Source organism: Sorex araneus, chromosome 3 (assembly GCF_027595985.1).
Source record: "Sorex araneus isolate mSorAra2 chromosome 3, mSorAra2.pri, whole genome shotgun sequence".
Taxonomy (NCBI): domain Eukaryota; kingdom Metazoa; phylum Chordata; class Mammalia; order Eulipotyphla; family Soricidae; genus Sorex; species Sorex araneus.
Genome location: NC_073304.1, coordinates 38,711,450 through 38,734,900, shown reverse-complemented (window position 1 = coordinate 38,734,900; position 23,451 = coordinate 38,711,450). Strand labels below are relative to the sequence as shown.

Genomic DNA, 23,451 nt, shown 5'->3' with positions numbered 1-23,451 from the left:
TAATGAAATATTTCTTTATTTTTCTATTGTATCCTCTGTAATGTTTACCTGAGATTATTTTGTTGTAAAGAGTGGGGTGAAAGTGTCTTCCAAAAGGCTATCTAGTTTTCTAAACATTATTTTTTTAATAGATTATCTTTTCCCATTGTTTGAACCATATTCACTTTGAGCTAAACTAATCTCTAGATTTGGAACCTACTTGAGGTGATAGCAAACTATCTCAGTTCCAGAAACTTTAGAAACACTGAGAGCTAGTCCTTCCTTGCTAAAAGTTTTGCAAGGTTCAAAAAATATTTATAATACCAAGTAAACTTTGAAAAGAACTGTCATGCTTAAGACACATATTTTGAATGTTGATTGGGATTTTGTTGAATTAGAGATTAAGAGGAATTGACAGTTTGGATTTCTTTCTTTCTTTCTTTCTTTCTTTCTTTCTTTCTTTCTTTCTTTCTTTCTTTCTTTCTTTCTTTCTTTCTTTCTTTCTTTCTTTCTTTCTTCTTTCCTTTTTTTCTTTCTTTCTCTCTTCACACCCGGCGATGCACAGGGGTTACTACTGGCACATGCACTCAGTAATTACTCCTGGTGGTGCTTGGGGGACTATATGGGATGCTGGGAATCGAGCCCGGGTCGGCCATGTGCAAAGCAAACACCCTACCCGCTGTGCTATCACTCCAGCCCCCTAGTTTTGGATTTCTTGAGATTCCCTAAGAACTTCATTTTTTTGTTGTTGTGTCCTTGTTTCTTTGTGGTTTCCTTAATTTAAATCTTGCATTTATTCTGATAAATGACTTGTAGATAGTTTTGTTTCGTATCTGTGCAAATGCAATTTTAAGTTAGATATTAGATGTTCTTTGGTATGTGAGCGGGGCAGGACCCAGGGGCCCATCCATGCAGTGTGTTCTACTCCCTGGTCCCTGAGTATATCGGCTGATGGATTTCTTTTGATATAATAAGTGTTCGTAAGATACTAAAGATCTGTTGACTTTTGAAAATTCATCATTGTTTATCATACTCTGTTTTCAATAGGTTAATCTGGATGCTTCTAAATTTTCTATTTGTGTGCCAAACAACTCCAAATAATGATATCTTTGCCTCCTTCTTCTAATAGATTTTTTTCCTTTTTCTTTTTGGGTCACATTCAGCGATGCACAGGGGTCACTCCTGGCTCTGCACTCAGGAATTACCCCTGGTGGTGCTCAGGGGACCATATGGGATGCTGGGTATTGAACCCGGGTTGGCCGTGTACAAGGCAAACGCCCTACCCACTGTGCTATCGCTCCAGCCCCATCTTCTAATATTCCTTATTTTATTTTTCCCCTAACAGCCTTGGTGAGTACTTCCAGAGTAATATTTTTGTAATAATTAGTTTTATTTGTGTATAACTCATGGGATTTTTAAAAAATTTACCATTTAGTTTGATCCTTATAACCTATGAATATAGTGTTTTACTTAGGCAAAAGAAATAGACCTCTATTTTTTTGCTTTTCAAAAGAATGTTGTATTGGATAAGTTAAATTTATGTTTTTGTCATTTGGGGGCTATTCCTAGATGTGCTCGGGACTTACTCGTGGCTTTGCTCTCAGGGATCACTCCAGATGACTATTTGGGGAGCTGGGAATCAAACCTGGCTCAGCCACATGCAAGGCAAGGGCTTTACGTGCTATGCCATCTCTCCAGCCCCGATAAGTCAAAGTTTAACAAGTATTTTTTTCAACATCTATTGAAAGACTATGTTTCATTTTTTAACCTATTAATAGAATAAGATATAATAATAGATTTTCTAATTATATACCCATTGTTGTACTTCTATAAAAGTCCCCCTTAGTCATAGTGGGTTTGGGTATTTTTAAAGATAATGCCTCACAGTGTAAAAGTTTCTGGTTATTTGAGTATAATTGCTGCTGTACAAAGTCTGAATAGAGTGAATCTATCCAAATAAGGACTCAATTTTATTAACAATTAAAGTGAGGAAAGGAAATTGAAAAAATAAAACCAAAATTATGAAAGCTTAATTTTGTTAGACAATTTATTTTTCATTTAATTAGTGTCCTTTTGGTTACTTGCTTACAACAGTGCTTTTGTGTGTGGGGGGGGGTGATCACACCTGACATCTGACTGTACTCAGGGCTTACTCATGGCTCTGTGCTCAGAGATCACTCCTAGTGGTGCTCAGGAAGCCATATAGGATGCTGGCTTTCAAACCAGGTCTGGTATATGCCGAGCAAGCATCTCTACCCTTTGTGTTCTGGCCCCACATTTGTTCTTTTGATGTACAGAGATAACATGCCCCACCCACACTGTTGCACACATTTTATTGTTCTGCTGTAGGCAACTTATATTTAGAAAAATAACTTTTAGAATTTTTATCATAGAAGTCTACATATTGGATTTGACTTTTTAATTTGTATAGTACATTGCCCATAAGATATTTGTTGTCTTCCCTGCCCTTGTCACCTCCTTTTATTGATAGTGGTGATGCTGTCGTGATTATAAGGTTTCCACATCCTCCTAGCTGTGGTGCTTGCATCCACCGGCAGTGCTCCCTGAGGCTCACAGATGTGCTCATGTGTTCATGCTCATGGCTGAGGCATGCAAGTTGCGGTTGTGGTGCTTACCCTGGGGTCACATTTCCCAGCCAAGGAACTTGAACATCTTTTAATTCTCTTCTCACCAGGGCTTCACTCTCTTTTTTTCTAATGTCAGCACCCAGCTAGGTGGGTACAGTGTTCTGGAGATTATATAGTGCCAGGACTGCAGACAGTAGGACTTCCAAGATCCTGGGCTGCCAGGATCACTCTTAGCTTGTGTGTGATGCTGGCAATTGTGGCCGTATCCTTGCATGGCTGGTGCTCTCAGTCATTGCACTATTCCTCCAACCCCTAAATCGGATATTTTTAGCAAGTATTTGAGAACTCAACAGCTTTTCAAAGATGTCTCCCACTATGTTGCTATTTAGATTATTTTCTTTCAAAATAATGGTCCTGTTATTTCCCATATGTACGGCTGTTGTTCTGATCTAACTGGGCTACATCTTTATCTGTCATTGACTTTGGGTGTGAATCTAGCTTTCCTTAAATACTGCTTTCTGTATGCGACATTAAAATGCTTCAACTTTTGCAAGATATTTGTTCTTTGTGGTTAGTTTGTATTACATCCTAAGATATTTTACCCCATTCCAGTACTATTGTCTAGAAACTGGAAAGACAGTATGATGAGCAGGAATAGATTACTAAGTAAAAGGCAATATTTCTACAGGAGACACACTGTTAAAAAAAAAAGAAAAGTAAGGAAAAGATCAATAAAATGAATAAAAGTAGTCTAGATTGGTTTTCTACTCACTTTTTTTATACTGTACTTCTATAATGAGTGTCTCTGCATCAGTAAACTAAGGAAGACTTTCCTTGGGTCCATGATTAGAATTTAGGTGGGCTGGAAGCCTAATATTTCTTTCTTTCTTTTTTTTTTTTTTTGCTTTTTGGGTCACACCTGGCGATGTACAGGGGTTACTCCTGGCTTTGCACTCAGGAATTACTCCTGGCAGTGCTCAGGGGACCATATGGGATGCTGGGAATCAAACCTGGGTCGGCCACATGCAAGGCAAATGCCCTACCCGCTGTGCTATTGCTCCAGCCCCCTGGAAGCCTGATATTTCTGATAGGTGATCACAGTAAAAATCAGATACTTTCATATCATCATTTTATTTTATCACTGATGATATGAAAATATCTGATATGAAAGTATTTTGCTTTAATAATTACTATTACTCGTTGCTGTTGTTGTGATGGTTGGAAAGGGGAGTCTCTCACATACACTGGGTTGAGGTATCATGGCACCATAGATCCCAATGTTAGTGCTGCCGGGATCTCACCTGGCTTACGGAGGAATCCCAGGACAAACCTGCATTCTTGGGCTTCCAAGAGAGTGATCTACGGCTCCTGCTATCATGGGCGTTTTGGGTTTTTTTGTGTGTGTCTTTTTTGTTTTGGTTTGGGGGCCACACTTGGAGGTGCTCAGGGATCACTCTTGGAAGGACTCTGGAATCATATAGGATGCCAGGGAATCGAATCCACATCAGCCATGCGCAAGGCAAGCACCCTGCCTGCTATACTATTGTTCCAGCCCTGCTAATGTGTTTTTTTTTTATTTTATTTTTATAAAGTAGTTCACAATTGATGCAAAAAACAGTAACGTCTCATTCCCCTAACCCTGTAAGAGCCTCCCATCGTTGGGAAAGATGAGTAAGGAGAGGCTGCTAAAATCTCAGGGCTGAGTGTAATAGAGATGTTACTCATGCCCGCCTGATGAACGACGGAATGACAGTGATACAGTTCACAATATTTGATCACATTTAATATTTGAACACCAATTCCATCCCCATTGCACCTTCCCACCACTGTACTTGGATGTTTCTATACTGAATTTCAGTCCCTGTCCCAGGCAGAACAGAAATAATTTATTTTGTATTGTTCGAGGCCAACCTGGGTTCAATTCCTCTCCCCCTCTCGGAGAGCCCGGCAAGCTACCGAGAGTATTGTGCTCACATGGCAGAGCCTGGCAAGCTACCCGTGGCGTATTGGATATGCCAAAAACAGTAACAATAAGTCTCACAATGAGAGAGACGTTACTGGTGCCCGCTCGAACAAATCAATGAGCAATGGGATGACAGTGACAGTGACAGTGACAATGACTCTTGGAGTATGAATGGTGTGAGGTAAAGTGTGGTTTTTACAGCTAATTTGAAATATAAGTTATCCTAATTACCACTCCAAAATAAGAACAATGTCTGGTTTGCTGCTAAGTACTTAATTTATAAAATGAGCATATTCATTTTACTTAAAATATATTTTATACTTTTTCTTTGTGATCTTGCACATTGTATTTTAGATTATGAAGTTTTATTCTGAGGAGTTTGTAGACTGCTAAACTTTTATGGTGCCCATGACATAATGACTGGTTACAAACCTCTGATTCTTTTTCCATATCTTGGGCTATATCTGTTACATCTGTTAGTGCTAAGATTATTTCATATAGTTTTCTTTAAGAATGGGCTGTTTTCCTTCTTTGTCTTGGGATAGGTTAAACCCTAGCATTACCGTGTCTTGAAGGCTTAAAATAATTCACCCATGAAACTGTCTGGGTGGGTTTTCAGAGGCAGTTTTTAGAAAGATTTCGCAATTACTTCTGGAAAAATTGTTTGTTTTGTTTGTGTGGTTCTTCACTTAATTTTGAACACTTATATTTTTATGGCAGTTCTATTTCTTCTAGATCTTAATCATACAGGGATTTTTTTCTTGCTTCCTTTCTTAAATTTCCTTGCATCAGTGGTTTACTTGAAAAACATTATTGAAGCAATATTTCTTTTATTCATCGCAGTTCTCTACACACATCAGAAAAGTTCTCGTATAATTATGTGAAAGATAATTGACTGTCTTTAGCGGGTGCCTAATTTGCTGCGTCTACTGATTAGGGAGTGTGGTTTTAAACATGTGAGACCCTGCCCCTTTCCATGTTTATAGAGGTTGTGCCTAATCTCGTGCTCTTAGGCACTAGTTTCCCTGTGCTCCATGCGGTTCCTTCACTCCGTTTGGGAGGTTGTGAGAAGTTGTCACCATGGCAGAAAACCATGAGAAACTGTTTCCCCAACCAGTCGTTAGAGCCAGTGGATGTGAGATCCCAGGCAGCTGGACAGGGACCTGCAGTCACAGATTAGAGCCTATTTTCCTGAGAAAATATGGTCTACTGCTGAGACTGGCCCAGAATAGATCATTAAACTAGACAGGAGCTGTCCCAGGGATCACATACATCTAAGCAACACCCCTCCCCTGCCCCCAAATTAAGAGCCTTAGGACCACTGGGAAAGCATGATGGTTTTGGGGAAGTGTTTTATATCTTAAAGAAAGAAAGAATACTGTGGGGAATTGGGACTATTAAGCTTTCCCCTATGGAGTTGCAGGTTATATAGAATTCATTACACATTATTTTCTTTCCCCCTGTATTTTGATGTGCAGCTACGCTCCAGAGAGACCGCATCTTCAAGCATTTTACCAGGAAACGCCAAAGGGCTATGCGAAGGCGGGTCCACCAGATCAATGGGCACAAGTTTATGGCCACGTACCTGAGGCAGCCTACCTACTGCTCCCACTGCAGGGAGTTCATCTGGTAAGAGGGCCCCCACCCCATCTTGTCTTCCAGAACCTTCTTTTTAAATGACGCTTCCTCCAGCTATGTGTGATTTCAGGAGCAAACAGCTTTCTTAAAAATGGCTTTCAGATTTGATTTTCACCTCTTTTTCTTATATGCTGACCTAGAATGATCATCCCTAAGGGATGGGGGAAAATGAAAGGAATGTATAGAACTTAGTTTAGGCGTCATTTCCCCCCCCCCCCAATTATTTTGGTAAAGGTGTTGATGAGTAATGAACTGGTTAAAAAGCACTAGGCAGAAAGAGAAAGTCAGTCAATGAATATTGAATTGGCAGATTATCCCCTGAGGAAGAAAAAAAAAGCAACAGTGTTGCTTTAATAAGAAATGAGTCACACACATGAGTTAGGAAAATTAATTGTTTCAAGTGAGCTAAACGCACAGTAATCTCCAGCCCTGTGGTATGTAGCCAAAGGTAATCGCATTCAGTGATCATATTCTAGACTCCCTGGCATTTAAGAAGTAAGATAATTAGCAGTTGAGAAATTCTGTGTGATTTAGGGCATTATTGTACTACACATGTGCCTCTAGTTTAAGTCTAAGTGTCAGATCTATTATGTAAAATAAATGTAAGTAAGTTTCAATTTCTTCAGTTAGTGGTAACAGTAAACATATTTATTTGGAAAGAAGAAAAGCTTCCTTACACACACACACACACACACACACACACACACACACACACACACACACACACACACACACACACACACACACACACACACATTCACTCACTCCAGAAGGTGACATCAGTGTCAGAGCTGCAGGATGAGTGGGAGATTGGTGCCTTCTGAGATCTATGTTTTTGCTAATGACTTTATAGACATTTTATTTAATGAAGGCAGACACATTTGAGAAATTTCAAAGTAATTTATAAATATTGATCAGTCTCTCTATTTCTTTTTTGTGATTACTTTGAATTTTCTGCTCTTTCATTTTCAGAATCCTGAGTTAGCTAGTGTTCCTGGCGTTTTAAATCAAGGATAGTCCTAGCTAACCTAGAGGTCCTAAACTGACTGTTAGATATAGAGCCTCCAAATGTGCCCAAACAACCATAATCTTTTAGACAAATTCCATACCACTTTTTTTTAAAAATTGAAAACTAAAATCAGAAGCACTGGCGTCTTTGGGGCTGGTTTCCTTTTTTGTCCCCACAGCACTCTACTCTGGTTAGTCCAGGCCCACCTTTTCCGTTGTTTGCCTGGGCTGAAGGGTAGACTGTTTGTGGCTGTTCCTTTCCTGCTTCTTCCTTTATAAGTAGACACTTAAGATCTTATCCACAGACATTGAAGATGATGATGTTCAAGTCACTGAAGCTTACTTGACTGTCTCACTAATTTTTTTTTTAACAGGAAACATTAACCCCTACCCAGCCAGCTTTGTTACTTACATGCATGCGTGCACGTGTGTGCACACACAGATATGCTGTTGTTACATATATGTGTATGAACTTAGACACATTATTTATAACTCATCAGTGTGTCCTTATTTGTAGCATGTAAATTTTATTTTGCTTACATATGAACCTTTTGTCAGTGCCAGGTACTGCATACTGTGCACAGTAGCCCCATGATGAGGTTCTGTTCTCCTCCTGTCTAGAGGCTGACAGCGTGGCACAGAGAAGTTCTCACTTTTCTCATACCCGGACTCTGTAGCCCAGTACTTAGTGTTTCTCTCCGGGGTGCTTTGTAAGCATCCAATGAGATGGCTCAGTGCCGAGCAGATATTATGGACCCTTGAAAACTGTGATTTTGGTCCTTAGATATTCACCCCACCACCAGAGTGTTAGGGAGAGACAGAGATCGGAGCTGTGGGCATGTTTTACATGTTGTCGGTGTAGTTCTGCTCCCCTTGGACTCCAGGGCACAGGATGAGGGAAGGGAGCTCAGGGCAGGCGCTGTGGTAGCCTCACCTGTTTGCATCAGAACGAGTACCTGCTACCACACTCGGCACACCTTCACATGCATGTGAGAGAGAATGTGAAGTCAAGTGTGGGAGTGAGGCTCGGTCCCAGGGACAGCTGAGGGTTTGTTTTAGAAGCACCGGGGCTCACCTATTTACTTCTCCTGGGAGTGTTCTAGTATCTGTGATCATTTCCTCTGTGTCTTACAATGACAAACAAGTGTTCATAAAGCACGCACTGCTTCTCCACTGAAACTGTGTTTTACATGGCCAGCTGCAGGATAAAACTTGTTTTCCTCCAGCACTGTAATTATAAGAGCATTGTTGCTAAAACAGTTGACTGACGGAAACTCTTTTCTCTGTTTTCTTGAACAGGGGTGTATTTGGGAAGCAAGGCTATCAATGCCAAGGTAAGAAAGAACTTTAAGAGCTGTGTTTGGGACTGGGGATGTTGCTGAGCAGTAGAGTACTTGCCTTGTATGTGTAAGGTTCTGGGTTCAGTTTAAAAAAAAAAAAAACCCAAACTTAAATTAAGAAAAAAAAACTGTTTCTTTCTTGGTACCTCAAAAACAAAACAAAACAAAACAAAACAAAAACCTCAAAACAGCCCAAACTATGCTTAATCTTGTTCATCCCTGTATCACTGTATCACTGTCATCTAGTTATTTGTCAGTTTACTCGAGCGGGCATCAGTAACATCTCTATTCCTCCCAGCCCTGAGATTTTAGCAGCCTCTCCTTACTTGTCTTTCCCAACGATTGGAGGCTCTTTCAGGGTCAGAGGACCCTGAATTCTTGTACATATGCTGATATTATTGTGCCAAAATAAACAGGATATATTTCATTAATAACTGTATAATTCAAATGAGACCCCCCCACCCATCTCATTATAATGCTTCTTTTTGGCAGGGAGTGGGGGACAGCATTTGGGCCACCTGGCGATTACTCCTGGCAGGCCCCTGGAAGCATGCTGGGGATCAAACTTGGGTCAACCTTGTGCAAGGCAAATGCTCTGCTCGCTATACTCTCGCTATATCTCTCTAGCCCCTGACTTAGTTCCTTAGTATGGGTTAAATTTTGACTACATTTAAACTGCATCAAGAACATATTTTAATTTCTAAAACTGAAGTGCCAATAAAATTCAATTTAAATTTTTGTTTCTGCAATAACATGGAAATGCTGGTTTCTGAGCCCGTGCTTGGAGCTCTACAGTAAATTTTGTTTCTATGGTCGTGTGACAGTACAGGAAGAAGCACAGTCTTAGCTGGCTATTTTCTGTTGACCTACATAAAAATAAAAGCAGATTCCCAGCTTGCTTTTATGATTAAAAAGAGAAAAAGTAAAAAGAGTTCAAATTTAAACATTTTTAAAAAAATTTTTTTCACAATTCTGAAACCAGTCTACTTGTGTTCTGATACAGTTAGGTTGAAAAAAAATTTTTTTAATGGGAGGGAAAAAAGGACTTTCATTACTCATCAGTTTTAGCCCAATTCTGGATTGGGCTTGTTGGGGCCTCCCATATGATGGCCTTGAGGTCCTTCATGCAGTTTAAACAGGTAGCATATGTATGTATATGATTGATGAACTAGTGCAATGTAACCTAGTGTGGAATCTACATGTAAATAAGGAAATCCTGCCTTCTCCTCTGGAGGAGGCAAAGCAAAACATTATTTCCCTTCAAAGAACAGAATAAGATGTACTCTGGAATCTAATTTTGATTTTAACACACAATGAACAATTCTACTGAGCTCTCAGATTTAGGGGAGGAAAAATCAAATAATCACTCTGATTGCACTACTTGACCTCATGTTATTTCTTTCAGTCCCATGTGAGAACATAGCCTTTCAGGCCAGAATCTTGTTACCTTTCGCTTGGACCCTTTCCATCCTAGGGCTATGACCTGCAGAAAAAAAAACTCAACCTGCTCCATCTTATGTATACAAAGATAAACTGAGAAGTCCTTTATAGTTGAGGTTACAATTATAAGTTAAAAATACATAGTTGGGGGGCTGGATTGATAGCACAGCGGGTAGGGCATTTGCCTTGCACGCTACCGATCCGGGTTCCAATCCCAGCATCACATATGGTCCCCTGAGCACCGCCAGGGGTGATTCCTGAGTGCATGAGCCAGGAGTGATCCCTGTGCATTGCTGGGTGTGACCCCCCAAAAAAATACATAGTTGGGGGGCTGGAGTGATAATACAGTAGGTAGGGTATTTGCCTTGCATGTGGCCTACCCACCCGGGTTCAATTTGCAGCATTCCATGGTACCCCCAGCAGGAGTAATTCCTGAGTGCAAAGCCAGGAGTAACCCTTGTGCATCGCCGGGTGGGACCCAAAAAGCAAGAAGCAAACAAACAAACAAACAAACAAACAAGCAGAAACCAAAAAATAGAAACCATAATTGGGCTAGAAAGAGAGCGTAATAAGCTAAGTCACATGCTTTGCATGCAGGAGACCTGGGCTTATATCTCCGGCACCTCATGGTCCCCTAAGTACCTCTGGAGCAACTTCTGAGCACAGTACTAGGAGTAACCCTTGAGCATTACTAGAATGGCCAAAATAAACAAATGGATAATTGGGGTTGGAGGAATAGTACACCCTACCTTCTCGGGTAGGGTGCTAACACTCCAGAGGATCCTCTGAGCCCTGACATGAGTGATTTATGAGCAGCCTAGCTAGGAGTAAACTCTCAGCACCTCTGGGTATAACCTTAAAACAAACAAACAAAAAACCCCATGATTTATGAAGTGTGTTATTTCTTCCCTGTGGCCTCTAGTGCTAGGATATCTACTGGGCTGGTTTTCAGTGGGTCACCTGTTGGTAAAGGAGCTGGAAAAAGCATTTGTTAGGAGAAATGAAGACTCTGAATTGTCTACGTGTTTCGAAAGAAAATGAAACCAAATGCCTAGCTGGAGAGAAACCTGCCATGTTAACATGAAACAGAGGGGAAAAAAATCAAGCAGACTTCAGAAACAAAACAAACAACATACTTGTCAGGGTAAGGAAGAACATTATAGGCTGGAGAGAGTTCAGGGAGCTGAGTGTATACTTTGCATGTGGAAGGCCTGGGCTTCATCCCTGTACCTTACATTATGCTGAAAGTCACCTGGACCAACTCCTGAGTGTTGAAAGAGGAATGCCTGAGTACACTTTGTGTTCCTCAAAAAAAGGAACAAAGGGACAGGAGCGATAATACAGTGTATAGGGCGTTTGCCTTTCACTCAGCCAACCCAGGTTCAATCCCCGGCACTGCCAGGAGTAATTCCTGAGTGCAGAGCCAGTAGTAATCCCTGAGCATCGCTGGGTGTGACTCAAAAAGAAAAAAAAAATATGTAATAGTAAACATTTTTCAAAAATAACAATCTCTCAAATCTATGTTCTAAAGAGAGCATTAACATACACAAGGGGCAAATGCTGAGAAAACTTTTGAGAAATATTTTCTCATATGCATATGAGAAACATTGAAATAAGAAAAGGAGATTCAGACAAATAACTATTATGGTTGGAGATGCCCATATATTAGCAATTGATAGACCCAGCAGGCAGAAAAGCAGTAACAGAGTTAACAGAGTTAACCTAAACCGCATTATCATGGCTGGGTCAGATTCTTGCTTATAGAATCTAAGAGCAACAGAATATGCATTCTTCTCAAATTCACAAAGCACGTTTACTAGCATAGATTACGTTCTAGATGATAAAATAAACCTTGAAATTTTTGAGGAGGTCCAGGGAAATAGTTCAGAGGCCTTCACTGCCTGTGAGAAGCCTCAAGTTGGATCTCTGGCACTGCATGACTCCTGAACACTGCCCGGTGTAGTTCCCAGCCTCACCACCCTGAGCAGTGCTGCATTGCTGGCCCACGTGAGGATCTGTCAGGGCCCACGGCACTCACCTAGCACAGCAGCAGGTGATCCCGGGGCCTTGGTGCACTGCACCAAGAGCAGTGGGCAAAGAAGATTCAAAAAGTATTTTGAACCAGATGAAAATGCATCTCATTAAAACATGTGGGGTACAGTGAAAGTATTATTCCAGGAGAAGTTTATAGCAACAAACATACCTGTTATAAAATAAGAAGGATTTGGGGGTCCAGAGAGAGTACAGCAGGTAGGGCACTTGTCTTGCATGCGACTGGTCTGAGTTCCATCCTGGCATCCCATATGGTCCACTGAGCATCACCCGGAGTGATACCTCAGTGGAGCCAGGAGTAACCCCTGAGCACTTCTGAGTGTGGCCCAAAACAAAAAATGAGAATGAGCTCAATGTTTTCATCTCAGAAATTAGAAAATGGTAATTTTAAGCTTTAAGATAAGCAGAATAAAGGAAGAATATTAGAGTAGAAATTTATAAAATTGAAATTAGGAAAACAATAGAGAAAATTCATTAAATAAGTGGGCCCCTTGATAAGAATAGATAAAAGTGACAAACCTGTAGTTGAGTAAAGACTCAAGTGCTTCAGAATAAGGGACTCCCCCCATGTCCCTCCCCAGTGTAAATTTGGACTCTTAAAAGTTCCATCTGATCAAAGCTAGGTTTGTTTGAAGGTATAATAATACCTTATTATATTTGCTGATATGCCCTATGTCTTTGAGTACTTAATTATAAAAACTGCTACATCTTGAAAAATATTATAGTGATGAATAATTTCATACAGTTTCACTGCACACGTTAATCCTTTGAAGGCAAACTGAGCACTTTGTTATATCAGTTATCTAGATGAAAATGAAAAAAGTTATTCAGAAAGCCCTAAATATTCAAATGATTGAGTCATTCTGCAAGTATTTAGTGAATGCCTTTATTGTTCAGGCATCGTGCTGCTGGCTGGAATTCTGAGGACATTACACTGAGGGCATTACAAGTCTTATCTATAAGCAGAAGATTTGAAACGGGGGTGGTAGAGCCAAGGGCGCAAAAGATCCAGAATAGAGAGAGCATTTTGGCCCAGAAGGGCAGCTAGAGAGAATGCATTTGCATGCAAGATATGTTTCTTTAGTTGTGTTTTCTGCTAAAATTAAGATTTAAATGTTAGGTAAAGAGGATATTCTCGGGACCAAAAGGGACACAGAGATTGTGAGGAGGGTGAAGTCTTGCTCCAGGAGTGGCAACTAGACTCATTTTGATTGGGACAAAGAGCTCCCACAAGGAAAAACAAAAACAAAAACAAAAACCAGCTAACAGGGTAGGCTCTGGAGGGCCCGAAACCTGGCTAGGAAATTCCATCTCAGTGAGGCACCACTGAAAGTCACGGGCCAGAGGTGACTAGAATCCTCATGTGACAAGATCCCTCTCAAGGTGGCTGTAGTGATGAGCAAAGGCAGAAGGATGAAGTAAGCTTGGGAATTGGTTCCATACAGTTTGTACATGGGTTAGGATGATGGTAAAGAATGTCGAAAGGGACCCTGGGGATGTAGGTCTGTGCTGAAGCTTCTTGTCAAAATAAAGAAATAATGTCATTAAAAAAATAAAACCAAAAAAACAGAAGAACTTAGGAAGGAGGTAAGCACAGGTTGTCATCATGTGGACCAAATATTTCAGTCAGGTCCCGCCACGATGCTGGCATACTGACTCTATTGGAACTAAATGTCTTGGGAGCCTCTAATCAATGTGTAATCGCTGGACTTGATTTCCTAGTGTGCACCTGTGTTGTCCATAAGCGCTGCCACCATCTAATTGTTACAGCCTGTACTTGCCAAAACAATATTAACAAAGTGGATTCAAAGGTAAGAGGATTGAAGTTTGCTGATTTAATGCCTGCTCTCATCCTCTTCCTCTCTCTCTTTCCTTCTGCCCTTCTCTCTTCCCTCTCTCCCCTTCTCTCTTCCCTCCCACACCTTGAAGCTGATGGTGGTTTTAGAACTAAATTGTATCCTCCCTTATTATAATATGGCCTTTGTATTTCTGTGTTTGAACAATATGCTTTCCAAAGGATGGTTCTGTGTCTCCTGGGCTAGGGATCAGGTTACTGGCCGGGGCAGAGTTTTGAAGGAGTGAAGCGGCTCTGTGCTCCCTTCAGGTCAAACTCCTTGATAGGAGCATCGTGAGTTCAGAAAGGCCCACCACGTCTCTCAGCCTGAATCTGAGTACACGACTGTACTTTCCTCACACAATTTTTGTTAGGGCTAGACTAGATAAAATTTATGTGGCATGTCACTCACTGTCAGTTCTCTCTCTTGCTTTTTAAGAAATCTCAGCAAGAGGGGCTGGATTGATAGTATACCGGGTAGGACTCTTGCCTTGCATGTGGTTGACTCAGCTCCAAACACCAGCAACCCACATGGTCCCCCGAGCACTGTCAGGAGTGATCCCTGAGCATAGAGCCAGGAGTAAACCCTGAGTACCACTGTGGCCCCAAACCAAAAACTAAAACTTCCATTGTGGGGAAAAAAAAGAAAGACATTTCTGGGAGACTCGTTATCTGCTCATAAATGGTTGGATCCTTGCTGCTTACAGTGTATGTACTGGGCTGAGGATGCTTTCTGGGTTCTGGAGGACGAAAGCAGGGGGAGCTCACAGCCTTCCATTCACAGATGCTCAGTAACTCACGTGTAACAGACTTGCTACAAGGTTCCCAGAGTTTCTGAGTATCACTTTGATGAGAAAGGCCAGAAAGTTTTCACGAAGAGTGACAGTTGCCCCACACCTGTCCTGTGTGACCAGGGGTTGCTTCACGCTGTGATGTAGACTATCGAGCAGTGGTTCTCCTTCACCTGCAGACTGGTCTCCGCCTGCCAAAATATCCTTCCAGTCCTTGACACAGTTACTGCATCTGAACTGTCAGCGGCTCTCCACCACATGTGGTAGGGGGCAGTCTGCGTGTAAGAGGGTGAAACCCACAGTTACAGAGCTGATGCCTGATCTCATTGTTTCCTGGTAACAGTATTGTAGAGTTCAGTAGGACCTCAGTTTGAAACTGTTGAATGCCAAAGGGGAGCTGGCTGAGTCCCAGAGCCACTTGAATGCCATTCTGAAATGTGATGCCCTCTGGGTGCCACCTTTTTTTCTTTTTCCTTCTTTGTGACATAATTTCTAGCTGAGTTGGTGGTAATTGCAAGTGTATAGAGTCTATTAAAGACCTATTCAATCCTGAAGTTAAGAAGTTCTAGGAGGGGCCAGAGCAGGTAGGATGTTTGCCTTGCATGTGGCCGACCTGGGTTCGATCCTCGGTATCCCATATGGTTCCCTGAGCACCATTAGGAGTAATTCTTGAGTACAGAGCCAGGAGTAACCCCTGAGCATCACTAGTTGTGATTCAAAAAGCAAACAAACAAACAAACAAACAAAAACCCTAGGAAAGGGGCTCTAGAAATTTTGAGGTGTGAGGGAGTTGAGGTGAGGGAGTTGGTTGGCAGGAAGATAAATAGGCATGAGATGTTTTTATTTCTGCATTCCTGCCCAAATGGCAAAGACTGCGCACCTCCCGTCCCCATCCTTTCTGCTCCTTCGAAAGCCGAACGAGCCAGGTGGGCAGGCCCTGCCAGTCAGCAAATTACAGAGCACAAGTGTATTAAGCGTTTTGTGCTTCGTGGGCTGCTGTTAATTTGCCAAAATGATGTTGGTCTGGAACATCAGCTCACGACTTGCTTTTCCTTCTTCCCCCACAGCTTGCTGAACAGCGGTTTGGAATCAATATTCCACACAAGTTCAACACCCACAACTATAAAGTGCCAACGTTCTGCGATCACTGTGGCTCCCTGCTGTGGGGCATCATGCGGCAGGGACTTCAGTGTAAAAGTGAGGTGCTGGGGGGCTGGACACCCTCTTCCCGAGAGCCTGTACAGTGAGCCCTCAGAATGCTCTGGCTCCAGGGTCTCACTCTGTGAAATGGCATCGTAGTTTTGTACGGAGGAGTTCCTTGTTAGGCACAAAGAAAAGTACAGGGGCTGGAGAAGTAGTGCAGCAGGTAGGGCACTTGCGTTGCACGGAGCCCACCTCAGTTAAATCCCCAACCATCCATGTGGTCTCTCGAGCACCGCCAGAGTGACCCCTGAACACAGCCAGGTGTGGCCCACAAACAAACAAACAAACAAAAAGTACACCTGATTTCCAAACTTTAAAAAAACAGTTGTTACCATTTTTCCTTCTACTTTTTTTTTATTACCTTGTTTTTGTTCATTTTCAGATTTTCTGGTTTTTCTTGTCTTTTGAACACAAATTCAATATCCAACAATACTGATATTTTGGGGGCGAGGGGTGGCTGAGGATGGATCCAGGGCCTCAGATACAAGCTGTATGTTCTACTCTTTGGCTAGGTATCTTACTCCAAATAAGTCAGTTGTTAAAATTAAGTATTCAAGCCACCTAGCAGACTGTTACCTTTCCCGTGTCTGCAGAGGCTCGTCATTTTGTATTTTTATAGAAATTTGAGAAAGAGAAAAATAAAAAACATGAATCCTGCTTAGAAGTGGAAGAGAAAAAGAGGTGAGGCCACACAGGCTTGGGTTCTGATTTAAAGAATGTCATGCGGAGAGTAAGTCTGTGTAACACCAGAAGGAAGGAAGGAAGGAAGGAAGGAAGGAAGGAAGGAAGGAAGGAAGGAAGGAAGGAAGGAAGGAAGGAAGGAAGGAAGGAAGGAAGGAAGGAAGGAAGGAAGGAAGGAAGGAAGGAAGGAAGGAAGGAAGGAAGGAAGGAAGGAAGGAAGGAAGGAAGGAAGGAAGGAAGGAAGGAAGGAAGGAAGGAAGGAAGGAAGGAAGGAAGGAAGGAAGGAAGGAAGGAAGGAAGGAAGGAAGGAAGGAAGGAAGGAAGGAAGGAAGGAAGGAAGGAAGGAAGGAAGGAAGGAAGGAAGGAAGGAAGGAAGGAAGGAAGGAAGGAAGGAAGGAAGGAAGGAAGGAAGGAAGGAAGGAAGGAAGGAAGGAAGGAAGGAAGGAAGGAAGGAAGGAAGGAAGGAAGGAAGGAAGGAAGGAAGGAAGGAAGGAAGGAAGGAAGGAAGGAAGGAAGGAAGGAAGGAAGGAAGGAAGGAAGGAAGGAAGGAAGGAAGGAAGGAAGGAAGGAAGGAAGGAAGGAAGGAAGGAAGGAAGGAAGGAAGGAAGGAAGGAAGGAAGGAAGGAAGGAAGGAAGGAAGGAAGGAAGGAAGGAAGGAAGGAAGGAAGGAAGGAAGGAAGGAAGGAAGGAAGGAAGGAAGGAAGGAAGGAAGGAAGGAAGGAAGGAAGGAAGGAAGGAAGGAAGGAAGGAAGGAAGGAAGGAAGGAAGGAAGGAAGGAAGGAAGGAAGGAAGGAAGGAAGGAAGGAAGGAAGGAAGGAAGGAAGGAAGGAAGGAAGGAAGGAAGGAAGGAAGGAAGGAAGGAAGGAAGGAACCAGAGCAGAACCAAAGCCGCCCTGGGCTTGTTCTCGAGATGGAGAGTCCGGAGGGTAGGTGGAGTCCGGAGGGTAGGGTAGGCTCAAGCTTCACTCTCGGCCTTATACTTCGCTGGCTGTGCCCCGGGATCCCGACTTTGGTATTTTTGCCTCAACCAAGGGTCTGAGGAAGGGCTGCTCCCTCTCTTCTGAGGAGCTGGGAGCTGTTTTCTTTGAGTCATCTTCCACTGAGATTGAGAATCTGACTTAGGGTGGTCTCCTGCCAAAACTTATGTGAAGTTGAACCTTGAAGCCGTTGATATGTTCCAAGTCTCCAAGAATGATGTGTAGCTGCTGTCGGGAAGCTGTCCAACCTCGAGGGACTGCCTGAACTTACCGGCCTGGTTTCTGCCAACAGAACAGACCAGCCACTTGTCTACAAGAAAGGGCGGTCCTCTCCTCTTTCTAGTACTCCACTCACTCTCCCTTCCCGACCCCCGAGCCCAGCCAGCTCCCAGGTCGTTTGGTTCAGACGCAGGTCCAACAGGGTTGTCTCGGCTTCTCAGTCGCTTTCGGCTGCTGTGCTAATTGCTGGCACGCAGAGTTTGTCTGCGTTGCTCTTGATCCAAGCACGTGTGTTTGGCTTGTATGATCATGGGTTGCTTCTGAAAAGTCTCCATAAGCACTGTGTCTCTCCTCACTGGTATTTCTGAGAGAGATGAATTTCCCATGAAGCTGATGACACTTAAGCCTCAGGGCCCCTCCCTTGCATGAGAACCTTCCAGAGCTCTCTACTTAATTGGCTCTCATGCTTCAAGAGGGTGCTCTCAATTCCACTCTTGGAGCACCTCAAAACTAGGTCTCTCCATGCTTCTGAAGATGAGTCGGCCTAGAAACTTGTTGCTTGCTCCTTGCTCGGGCCCGGTCTCTATCAGCAGGAGCCCTCATCAAGAAATGAGCAGAAATTTTCCTCCTGTTGATTAAATACCTTGGGCCTTTCATCGCCCCAAGTTGGCTTCCTGTGCACCAGGAGCTAAGCTGCCTCCCAACTGCCTTTTACTTTGACCTTTAAAATAGTGGCTTTATTTTTTCCATCATGAAACAGAACCACAGGCTGCAAACCCGAGAACCACAGCCACACAGGATGCCGTGCACAGTGCTGTGAGGGCTGCCCCGCCACAACAGTGCAAAAAAAGAAAAGAAAAGAAAAGAAAAGAAAAGAAAAGAAAAGAAAAGAAAAGGAACAAAAGAAAAAAAGAAAAAGAAAGAGAAAAAATAAAAGAAGATGAAAAGGCTTTACTTGAAGTTTTTGTCTCAGAAACCCCATTTCCCGCCTGTCTGAACAGTGGTTTATATGTAGCTCATAGACTGCTACCTTTTATCAAGGGATAGAGAGGAAAGAGTACATTTTTCTTGAAGAAAAGTCTGTTTCTTCAGTTCCTATTGTGTTTTGCAAATAAGGGACTACGTCTCGAAAAGGTACCAGTGGTGCTGCTGGAGTGTGTTTTACCCAGAAATGCTCACTGGTGGCCAGAGCACTAGTGCAGAGGGTCAGGCACTTGCTTCACACACAGTGGACCTGGCTTCGAACCCTAGCATCCTATATGGTGCTCTGAGCACTGCCAGGTGTAATCCCCAAGCAGAGAGCCACAAGTTACCTGAACACCACAGGGTATGGCCCAAAGACAAAAGAAAATAAATAAAGAAAATGCTCGTTATAGATTCCTTGGAGCCCTACAGGAGGTACTTGTGGTTCCAGGGATGCAGCTGGGAGCCCCTCACAGGTGAGACGCATGCGCTCTTGTCTTTTAATGGACAGTGCTGGCCCTGAGATGAACGTTATGGTCTCTACACTGAGCCGCACTGTGTATCATCAATACCTTCGGTGATGACTCTCAAAGGTATTTCAGATGAATGTCTTCCCTTCAGTCAGCGGTGGCAGGGAAAGGGTATTTGGAATGCATTCATCTATAGAATGCCAGGCTTTCTGCTTCTACACAGAACAGAAAAGAAAAAAAAAAGCCAGGGCTTGTTATGAGTACAGGTTGGTTTTTCTGAGAAGGAGGCATTGTTCAGGCTGTACCGTTGCTGTCAAAATCTTTCAGATAATTAAAGTTTTCTTCAGCAGCACATGTTGACTGGATTCTTTCTCTTCCCTCCAGTTTGTAAGATGAATGTGCACATTCGCTGCCAGGCAAATGTGGCCCCGAACTGTGGAGTAAATGCGGTGGAGCTGGCCAAGACGCTCGCAGGGATGGGCCTTCAACCCGGAAATATTTCTCCAACCTCGGTGAGAGTTTCTGCTTTTTCCATACATTGTAATTTAGACGTTCAGATGTGGGTAGCCCAGATGGCATATGTGGCATAAGCAAAGTTCCAAATCTCAGCAAACACAATACACAGATGTGTTGCCTCTTTTTTTCTCTTCACTTTTCTTCTTTCTTAGAAGGGACAGGGGAATAATCGGTTGCAGTGGTGGTGCTCAGGGGCTGCTTTAGGCTCAGTGCTCAGGGGTCACTCCAGGTGGTGCTCATTGGACCCTGCAGTGCTCGAATGGAACCTGTCTACCTGCACTTCAGCCTTTGAGCTGTCCCTCTGGCCTAGGCTCATTGCAATTTTAGGAAACTCTGAATCCTTACCCGGTTATATGACAAGAAGAATAACAAGCATGCACATGTGCAGCCAGCAGCGGAAGGAGGGTTTTGGAAAATCGGTTTTCTGTCCATGTGGTCTGGTGAAACTCAGGAGTGCAGGGCTGGGCTCTGCCCGTGGTTGGGGCCCTTGGAGGTGCACATGACCAGACCAGCCCCTAAGGAATTGAACTTGATCCCTAAGGTTCTCCGCAATACTGGAGTTCAGCCATTCGACAGTCTTTGTTTATGGATTGTGAATTTATCTCTCAAGTTCAAGGACAGACAGGAGTTCCTTCCTCTTGCTCTCAGGAGGGGGTGGGGTTGTGCCTTGCCCTGGACCTGTTTGGCCCAGCGCTGCTCCCTGAGTGACTGCCCCCGGCTCTCATCTTGGAGCCTCAGCTACGCCCCGGCCCACGTCTTTTTGCCACTGGCCTAGCCAGGGTCTAGCAACGGGCAGGAAAGAGCCTCAGCCTGGCTGTGAGTTCCCAGAGCTGTAGCTAGATGTTGGGATCAGGAAAATTCTAGACTTCATAGTCAGATAACAGAAGGGAAACACTGTTACTATCAGTTTCTTGGTCATGTAGAGAAGGTCAGCGCTTACCACCCCCTTTTCCTTTTTATTGAAAAACATCTGTGTAGTAGAGCAGAGCCTTATATTGCTCTGGTACTTCTGTTGTCCGTTATTTGGGGCGGTTGCCGGGGGGTGGGGTCTCCCTAAGCAGTGTTGTGGAGAGAGGGAGAGAGAGAGAGAGAGAGAGAGAGAGAGAGAGAGAGAGAGCTCATAGAGACAGACTGTGGGTGAAGGATGGGTGTTGAAATACGGTTTGACTGAAACCTAATCATGAACAGCTACAAAAAATCTTGGCGGGGGGAGAGGGGAGTGCTTCCGGGTTCAGGAGTTCGTACAGTGATTCTGGCATATGGTGCCCCAGGTATTACCGAGTGCAGCCCTAGAGGCCTCCCAGGGGTGGCCCTGGCACCGCAGGGCTTGAGTGGCAGTACATCCTCACAGCTGCCCCTGTGCTGAGGGAGGCATGAGCCTAAACGATGTACTATTTCCCAGGCCCTAGAGATATTTTAAATACTATCCTTTATACATAAGTTCATTATTTAAAATTTTCTAGTTTAAAAAACATTTCTCATATCGTTGAGAGTGCTGCATTAACCTTAACCGTCGCTTCATTTGTGCCAGTCTTGGTATGTTGTGCTAATCTGAGCCAAGGTGAAAACCACTCTTTTTGGAAGTGGACACTAGGTGGCGCCCTTGGCATCTCCCCATCTCCTAGAAAGCCACTGGCGAAAAGCCCAGGCACAGGCTTTTGCTTTTCTGTGTATCCCGAAGGATACACAAACTGAAACTTGGTGGCTTAGATGTACTTTGAAAGGGACCTTTCCCAGGTACCACAGACACAGATCAGAGTTGGAACTGAAGTTGTTTTGAGTGGCAGAACCCAATCACCCTGAATTGCTCTTTCTTCAAGTGCCGTAAGGAGGTCGCAGGTGAGGTCTGGCAGGAGGGTCAAGCCGCAGGTGAGGTTTGCTCCATCCAGAAGTATTTGGCACCTGCGCTGCCCCTTCTGATCCTTACTTTCTCCCTCTTCTTCACAGAAGCTTGTTTCCAGATCGACACTAAGACGGCAGGGCAAAGACAGCACCAAAGAAGGAAACGGGGTTGGTGGGAATTCTTCTAATCGACTCGGGATCGACAACTTTGAGTTCATCCGAGTGTTGGGGAAGGGGAGCTTCGGGAAGGTGAGCCCGGGACTTCCACGGTGTGGTTCCAGGAGCATGTTGCGTGTATGTCATTTGCGCCTCTGTGTACATTCACACCCTCAGATTTCCCACAGGCCCATTCTCTTTCTGCCCCGCTCGATGAGTGCCTACCCTCAGAACCCCAAGAATTCTCATGCCTGTGCTCCTTCATTCGGCTTTGCCGTAGGTGATGCTTGCCAGGATAAAGGAAACAGGAGACCTCTACGCCGTGAAGGTGTTGAAAAAGGACGTGATCCTGCAGGACGATGATGTGGAGTGCACGATGACAGAGAAAAGGATCCTCTCCTTGGCCCGCAACCACCCCTTCCTCACCCAGCTCTTCTGTTGCTTCCAGACCCCCGTAAGTGTGACTTGCGTTCACCGCCTCACTCGCTAGCTTACTTAGAATTGAAACACTGAGACGTTGAAGATTGCCAGAGGGTAAGAGATGCTTGGGGAAATGTTTCCTTGGAAGGGGCCAATGACTTCTGAGGACATCTGGTAGAAGGTCAAACCAGTGAACTCACCACTTCCAGGCCGTCCTGGGGAAATGATCTCTCAGAGGATTTTATATCTCAAGATGGAAAAGATTTTCTCAACACAGGCCTTCTCCAGGTTACGGATGTTTAATAATAGATTGATAACAGCAAAAGTCTTGGGCTACTGGTCTCCGCCTCCGTGTTCAACTGATTCTGACCTCTAAACAGTAGGCTGGAGGGGCACCTCGGTGTACAGGGGTACAAGGCATTGCTTCTGGCCTCAAACATGGGGCTTTGGCTTGAGTCTGTAGACTAATTCTCAGGCACAGGTTTGCCATGAGCAGTGCTGTTGGCTGAAGTTATCAGAATACTCCACTGATAGTGCTTTAAATAATAGAGATAGACGAAGCCGTTTCATAGTACAGTATCTTTTTTACCTTGAGAAGCCTATTGGTAGCAATATTAGGGTTGGTTTAATTGCTCAGGGAATTTCTCTCCCTTGGGTTTCATAGGTAGGTATTTGCCATGATCTAAGTATCACATCTCGTAAGCAGTATCCGTCCTAGAAGTTACGGAGGACGGAACCACAGGGCTGCCTGGGCCACATATCTTTTACCAGGGAGAGAAAAAAAAATCCATTCTGGTCTTGCTTGCCCTCGGTGGCAACGAAGGCTCCGAGAGCAGATCCAGGCAGGTTAAGCTGGTTTGCCATGATTTGGCTCCCACTGACCTTGATTAACTCTTGGGGGTTAGTTCTGCCTTCCCTCTATGGGCCTCAGAACCGGGCCTCTGTCAAGCCCTGGGGAAGACGCTGGAGCGAGCAGGGATGGGAGAATTGGTGGGCCACCAAGGAGCAGCTCAGCTTTGTGCAGAAGGCCAGTTGCAGGAGGTTAAGCTGAGAGGATGAAGACAGCTGTTCCCTGGGGTGGGTGCTCGGCCTTCCGTCTAGGCGGAAGCAAGCCCGGAAGTGTGAGGGAAGCACGTAGGGAGGAGGGGCCCTGAGAGTTGATGCTATGGTGCTTGCCCGCCAGGCAGGCCGGGGAGGGCCTTGTGTTCAGATGGAAAGAACAGATGCAAGAAAATTTAGCAAAGGAGCTATATATCAAATTGCATTGCTAAACTACAAAAAACAAACAAACGAGTATTTTGCAATAATATTAGCGTCCTTCGAGTACCCAAGTACCATTCCTTTGCCTAAAAGAAAGTTTTTAACCAGCTT

At 43.8% G+C, this 23,451-nt stretch overlaps 1 protein-coding gene across 1 annotated transcript in view; it reads left to right on the top strand.

Annotated features, from left to right (window-relative positions):
* Positions 1-23,451, top strand: part of PRKCH (protein kinase C eta) — a 251,635-nt gene that overhangs the window by 139,280 nt on the left and 88,904 nt on the right. Inside the window, exons 3-9 of the mRNA XM_004612376.2 lie at positions 6,009-6,159; positions 8,476-8,510; positions 13,731-13,819; positions 15,701-15,830; positions 19,531-19,658; positions 21,610-21,753; positions 21,941-22,114. Coding sequence (XP_004612433.1) covers positions 6,009-6,159; positions 8,476-8,510; positions 13,731-13,819; positions 15,701-15,830; positions 19,531-19,658; positions 21,610-21,753; positions 21,941-22,114 — 851 coding nt within the window. The remainder of the gene's footprint in view (positions 1-6,008; positions 6,160-8,475; positions 8,511-13,730; positions 13,820-15,700; positions 15,831-19,530; positions 19,659-21,609; positions 21,754-21,940; positions 22,115-23,451) is intronic.